This window comes from Nematolebias whitei, chromosome 17 (genome assembly GCF_014905685.2).
Source record: "Nematolebias whitei isolate Nwh7 chromosome 17, NemWhi1, whole genome shotgun sequence".
NCBI classification, from domain to species: domain Eukaryota; kingdom Metazoa; phylum Chordata; class Actinopteri; order Cyprinodontiformes; family Rivulidae; genus Nematolebias; species Nematolebias whitei.
Window position 1 is genome coordinate 25,713,135 of NC_056514.1, and position 6,935 is coordinate 25,720,069.

The 6,935-nt window shown below is 41.0% G+C and overlaps 1 protein-coding gene across 1 annotated transcript; it reads left to right on the top strand.

Annotated features, from left to right (window-relative positions):
- The first annotated feature begins 546 nt into the window (after positions 1–546).
- Positions 547–4,992, top strand: LOC119423610 (translational activator of cytochrome c oxidase 1). Its single transcript, XM_037691011.1, has 5 exons — positions 547–1,017; positions 1,088–1,194; positions 2,850–2,983; positions 3,188–3,350; positions 4,294–4,992. The coding sequence occupies exons 1-5, from the start codon at positions 747–749 to the stop codon at positions 4,501–4,503; spliced, it is 885 nt and encodes a 294-aa protein (XP_037546939.1). The 5' UTR covers positions 547–746; the 3' UTR covers positions 4,504–4,992.
- Positions 4,993–6,935: the final 1,943 nt, after the last annotated feature.

Consider the following 6,935-nt stretch of genomic DNA (forward strand, 5'->3'; position numbering starts at 1 on the left):
GACAAACGAGACAAACAACCATTCACTCTCTCACTCTCACCTAGGGACAATTTAGAGTTACCAATCAGCCTAACATGCATGTTTTTTGTTTGTGGGAGGAAACCGGAGCACCCGGAGAAAACCCACGCATGCATGGAGAGAACATGCAAACTCCACCCAGAAAGGCCCCTGCGGGGAGTGGTGGTGCAGAGGTTATAGAGGGTGGGGCTGTGATCTGAGGGTCGCTGGTCAACTCCCCAATTCAACTCCTCGGACCGACAACATGTGGGTGGACAAGGTGAAACAGCCACACCTGCTTCCACCCTCATTTGCCCCACTCTGGGCCCATGAGCAAGGCTCTAACCCCTCCCCTCCTCAGATGGCAGCCCACTGCCCCGCATGCGTGTGCTCACGTGCAATGGTAAAAGTGCAGAGAATTAATTTCTCCATTGGGAAGAATTAATAGAGTACAATTAAATAAAAAGAGAAAAAAAAAAATAATCCCCCCCCCCCCCCCCAAAAAAAAACAGCTTTTATTTTGAAAAGTTGAACCCTGACGTCACGGGAAACCGGAAGTCGCATTTCCTGTAAATGGCGGCTGCCACAGCTCTGCTCGTCCCCTGACCTTTTTAGAACGTTGAGTTAGAAAGCTTCACTGTTGTATTCGTTGTAAAGTGAATAAAAATGCGCGTGGACGGAAACGTGTCTCCTTTGTGCCATTGACACCGCGGTTTTAGTAACCGTGCGCGCGCCCGTGTCTAAACGACATGGCGTTGGTGGTGGGGACGCTGCTGAGGGCTCTCCGGACCCTGCGCCTTTCGGCACCGGCCGGGGCCTCAGGAAGACTCTCGGTACCTCAGCCCGTCCTGTCCCCTTTGTGGAGGAGGACATGTCCCTTCAGGACGGTGCACGTGTCCTCTGCGGTGTGCGCCGGACACAACAAGTGGTCCAAAGTGAAGCACATAAAGGGACCGACAGACGCGGCGAGAGCCAAACTCTTTTTGAGGTTTAGGTTATTGATAAAAGTTGCAGTGAGGGGTGAGTTCCCAGAGAGTCTTGAGCTCTGATCAACTCCAGTTCATTTCTAATAGTTTGTGTTGATCTGCAGAAGGTGGACCTAACCCAGCTTTCAACGTGAACCTGGCCCAGATTTTGGAGCAGTGCAAGAGAAAGAGCATGCCCAAAGCATCCATAGATGAAGCAATCAACAGTGTGGTAGGTTGTCAACTACACGAAAACCTCTGTAATGTCCACCAGTCACCACTTCATCAGCAACAGTTAAGACTTTGCTTACTGGGCAGATTTTACTGAGTATTTCAGGACATAATAATTTGATGTTCGTCTACAACAGATGAACTTTTGGAGCTCGTCTCATTCAAGATGGCTGCCACGGCCAACTGACCAATAACTGTCCATTTTTACAGATGTTGACATGAAATTCGGTGTAGATGTAGCCGAGTATCGCCTCCAACACGCTCTCAGATTACTACGCATTGTGCAAAATGTTTGCCTAAAACATAAGCACGTCTGTTAGCAAAATATCTCTTTGCAGAAGTTTTAAAGAAACATTCAGTCTTTGAATCTACAGCTGATTAACTTGTGCAGTCTAGGCCATGTTTAATTAGCTTGACTCTTGTCTATGTGGCTATATCTCAGTTTTTTGTTTTTTTTTTACAATAAATGCTCATATCTGGTGTGGTAGTTGCTGAGAGTTGTTCACAACACATGCTTTGAGTGCGACATCTCACTATACAAGATGGTGCATGGTTTGACCAAACGGGTTACAAGGCCTCTGTTATTTCTCACCATGAGAAGATCATGGTCTACGTCTATGCAGGTCGATTTGTATGATTCACCTACCCCTACAAATGGCTGCTTGCTTTTTAAGTAGCTCATCACCTAACTCAGTCCGGTCTCTTTGATAGGAAGAGCTTGTTGTGTAAATGAATTAAAACTTAATTTTGTTGTCTGGTGAACCACTCGGGGCACTGTGCCAACCTTTATGCTGAAAGTTATGCATCCCGGGATGAGAAAAATTAAGAAATCCAATTAATAAAAATATGTTTTTACTTTGAGTCTATTTAACCGTATTAAGAATCATGTTTACATGTACCATACTTGCCACCGTATAAGTCGCATCAGTCCAAATATGTATAATAAAGTGGAAAACAACAGAAATACGTCACTTTGCCATATAAGTTGCATCTATTATGCATCACCGCTGACGCGTCGCTTTGTGATGCGTCACAGCTGACAACCCAGAAGCGTGGGCTGGTGTTGTGCCAAAAATCGACTGGCTGCCAAATGGCGGCCGCGGGAGAGTGCACAGGAGGACTTTAACAAAATTAACACTTAAAAACAATTATTTTGTTTGCTCGACATTATAGTAAAGGTGTGTCTCAGTTGAACTTTTCCTTAATAAATACACTTTGATGGTCAAATCAATCAGCTGCATTTCTCCTGGGCGACACGGTGAAATGCAGCTGATTTGACGTTTGCTCCAGGAGCTCTGGAGCGAGACGAAGGTTGATTGTATGGCAAGCCAAGTGTCATTAATAACCACTTTTACCTATTAATGAGACACTTGGCTTGCCATATTAGTCGAGGGCCCTCTAGTGGCTGAAAATGGTAGTGTTTAATATTTTCCATATCAGAATGAATGAAATCGTCAGATCTCAGCCAAAATTTAGATTATAAATATGGAAAAAAAACATAAATATGTTACTTGGCTATACAAGTCGCAGGCATGCTAATTTGTGCAAAAAACTGCGACTTATACAGCGAAATTTACGGTAGATACATTTCTGATGTAAAGTCCGCTTTTGTTTTGTCAACTACTGAAACAAGTTTCTCATCATCTCTGTCTGCAGGGAAAGACTAAACCATTATTGCAGCACAATTATTGTGTCCAGGGCCCTGGTGGGTGTCTGCTGCTCGTTGAGGTCATGACTGACTGCACCTCTCACACCACTCATGAAATCAAACGCGTGGTTTTCAAGAACGGGTCAGTCTCATCCTCCTGACCACTCATTGTACTTCTACTATATCGTTCAAACTCTTAAAACGTGTTTTTTTAAATGCATTTTTACAAGATTTTTTATTTGTTAACACTGAGTATAAGTCATATTTTAATGTCTCCAAGTTGTTAAGTAGAGGAAGAGAACTGAGCAGTGTGTGAAACTGTCCCTAACTGTTCCCTCGTTCTCAGAGGGAACATGACTGACAAAAACCGGAACGTCTTTGAACAGAAGTTTGTAGTGGTGGTGCCAGGTCAGGATGTCACCTCAGAGAGAGCTCTGGAGTTAGCTATCGAGGCAGGAGCTGAAGACGTCCAAAATACTGAGGATGAGGAGGAGAAGCCCCAACTGAAGGTTAGACAACAGTGAGAAGTGAATTCTGGTCTATTCAGAAGAATTTTCAACTACTACTGCTACTGTGTAGAATTTTAAAGTTTATTTTTTTCACCATTATCTTTAATAGCTGCTGTAAACTATCATCAGAGCAGAAGATATTTGTTATCTGCCGATAATAAGAATTGGATCATGTTTGACATTCTACATACGTCTGCAATTTATGCATAATAGTAACAATTTGGACTCGGCACAAACCCCTGAGGAACACCACAATGGACGTCTATGCAAGTCAATAAGTATGATTCACCTATCCCTACAAATGGCTGCCTGCTTTTTAAGTAGCTCTTCACCTAACTCAGTCCAGTCACTTTGATATATATTCTGCATCACAATTAAAAACGAAAAAGCAGCTAAAATTGGAGAGGCACGATAATGGATTTTTGGCCGATATGTTAAAACTTATTTGGTCGATAACCGATATCAATAACTATATTTTTCCCCTGGACCTACTTTCAGAGACTACTCTGCTGTGGAATTAAAATACTAAATTATTCTTTATGGTCTTTTCAGTTTGGCCTGCTGCCAAATTCAGATGCCAAAAAGGGGAGTGAAAATGATGCAACACTTCAACTTGGATTATGTTTAATGTCAAATTTATTCATGACATTTACTCTTAACTCAATGACAACACTCGAACAGTGCAAATTTGTAATTTTCACAAATCTAAACTCAAACTGTTCACAAGTGAAAAGTGCACAAGTAGTAGAGCATTGATAGATATACTTGACAGTTTTTGAAGTTAAAAATGAACTTAAAACAGAAGCTTTTTATATCAGTGAGTTATTTTGATGGAATGGCCGATGTCCGATATTTAATTTTATCGCTAACATCGGCCGATACCATGCCGATAATGTTGTGCACCCCTAGCTAAAGTAAAGGCTTTATGTGTTTGTCTCCTCAGTTTTTTTGTGCAGAAGCGGACCTGCATAAGGTGAGGGGCTCACTGGAGGGCCTGGGGATGCAGATTGAGTTTGCTGGGTCAGAGTATTTTCCTCGTAGTTGCGTCTCTCTGGACGATGACCAGATGGAAGCAGCCGCAGTCCTCATAGAAGCCCTCAACAACAATCCAGATGTGCTGCAAGTGTGGGACAACATCCAGGCTGACAGCTGAGCGCAGCGTTTGGACTCTCTGCGGACACTGACTGTGTATGTGAAATATTTAATTTCACAGCTAATCAATCTGCCACCTGATAACTTCCAAACGCTGCACGTCGTCACAGAAAACGTTGCTTTTCTACTGATGCTGTCTGTGTGAGAAAACCGGGGCAAGAATTAGCCACTAAGACACAGAACAGCATTTCTTGGACAAAGTGAAACCACTGTCCTGCAGGTTTTTACTCCAAGCTGTTTTGAAAATACACTTCTTCAAAATGAAGGAGAATGTAAAACATCTGCGCTTCTTTACGGTTAAATACTGAAGAAACAAAACTGAAAATGTCGAGACGAAGTCAAACCTTTCACTTTGAGGAACAAAACAGCTTTTATGTAGCGTGGATCAGTTTTGAAATAAAATATGTCCCGTTAAACATGCTAAAAAGTCTCAAGTGTGTCTTCATGATACATGTTTGCATATTCTAATATCTGGGACTATTTCTCCTTGAAGAGCTAATCTACTTATCAACACGTCATTAAATTCACTCAAACTTGGGCTCTCTGTGAGTTTTCATTGGAAGTGTAAAGATCGCACCGCGCTCCGAGTGCTGATCCATATTGATTTAAGACGCACTATTTATCAGCCAGACAGTGAAACATGAAAACAACATGCTTGTTTAAAAGCAGTTGCTATGGCAACAGTTACAAAAGTCTGCTGTAAATGTGAGGAAATCACAAACGCCCCTCTAGAACCATCAAAACACAATTTAGACCCATTTACGCCGACTTCATTAGAGAACATAAAAAACAAGTGCTCTGCTTCAAAACAATGTTTTATACTTGTTTTTGTTTTTTTAACAATATTTTCTAGTGCCTTTATTTTTTTATTTTTTCACCCACTTGATCCAGACATATGTCCCTGTGAGTAAACCTAAATTATTTTAAATATCTGCAGGATTTTTTAAAATAATTTCAACAAAATTAACTTATGAATAAAAAAAGAATTGGCATAATTTAATTTTCATCTAAAATGCGTGGCCTAGCCTTCCTTAAAGGAATGCACGTCACCCGCCACATTTCATGCCAACGTTTTAGGCCGAGATCATGAAGAAACGAGACTTGTGCGTTAGTTTCTGATGACGTCTGAGTTTAAATCTGTAAACACACCTGTTTTGAAAACGCTAACATCTAAACTCACTTTACAGGACATAAAATGTTTACAATTAGATTCAAATAAATCGGTCCACACTACAAAAACTAGATGGTTGTATTTGCACATCATCAGTTTCGGAAAGAAGTCAACTAATTCCTGGATTGTCTCATCCCACTGCCCCCTTTACCTGGAAGAAAAAAAAAACAATAGTCGCTATAAGAAACAAAAATAACTATAATTAGAAACCAAAAAGCAGCATAAATGCAACACTTGTCAGCAGGTGATTGTGACTTCAGGGCTCTAATTCAGACTCTGGAAGCAGGCGATCATTTTGAAACAAAACTGAAAATAAAGCTACAGGAAGTCAAAAAACAAACAATAAAAAAAAAACAACAGTAATCCCAAACCATATGTTCAAGAATAGCTAAATCCAAACTAACCTTGACCAAAGACCTCGATGCAAATACAGATGGTATACTATACTATGAAGATAAGTCTGCCTCAGAAGTAAAATAGTCTCACAAATGTACGAGACACAGTAGTCCCTTGATTATCGTGGGGGTTACGTTACACACACCACCGCGATAGTTGAAAAACCGTGAAGTAGGAACGCTATATTTATTTTAGTATTTATATATTAAGGCTTTATAAACCCTTCCCACACTCTTGCAATGTTCTAAACTCTTAAACCTATGTAATTTTTACAACGTACGTATATATACTGCACAGTACTGCAAAATGTTACTATCCAGCTCTGCAGACCAGCAGCTCGGTTCTGGTTCTGCAGATCTACCCAGCGGCGACAAAACCCACCGCCCCGTCCAGGTTGATGTGCACGTGGATAATTGAGCTTAGGGATTATTTCACTTTCCTGCCAGTTCTGTGAGTTTCGTAGATGGATCGTTACTTCTGACTGTGTGTTGCAAAACTATCCCTCCGTTTCAGCAGAAAGCAGCAGCTGGAAGTACTGTTGGCTTCTGGGTAGTGTAGTTTTTTTGACGTGTTCCAGTATAGGCTTATTGAAAGAAAACTACAAAATGGTGGTGCCTGTCCAAAGTATTTTTTTTTCTCCGTTAACTTTCTATCCCGTACCGTCCCAATCATGTGAGTAATATTAAAGTTGACAATCGTGTGCTGTTTACAATCTTACTTTGAAAAACCGCGAAAGTCAAACCGTGAATTAGCGAGGGGCTACTGTGTATATGTGTACAATAAGATCCACAAAAACACATTTTGAACTTTGCACAATAGCTCATCTCAATATTAGAATTGTATACATTAATTAGACATCTGACTTT

Bases quoted from the DNA above. Each gene is read 5' to 3' on its own strand.
- LOC119423610 (XM_037691011.1), top strand. From the start codon at position 747: ATGGCGTTGGTGGTGGGGACGCTGCTGAGGGCTCTCCGGACCCTGCGC. The intron at 1,018-1,087 runs GTGAGTTCCCAG...GTTGATCTGCAG, and splicing joins GATAAAAGTTGCAGTGAGGG to AAGGTGGACCTAACCCAGCT. The intron at 1,195-2,849 runs GTAGGTTGTCAA...CTCTGTCTGCAG, and splicing joins ATGAAGCAATCAACAGTGTG to GGAAAGACTAAACCATTATT.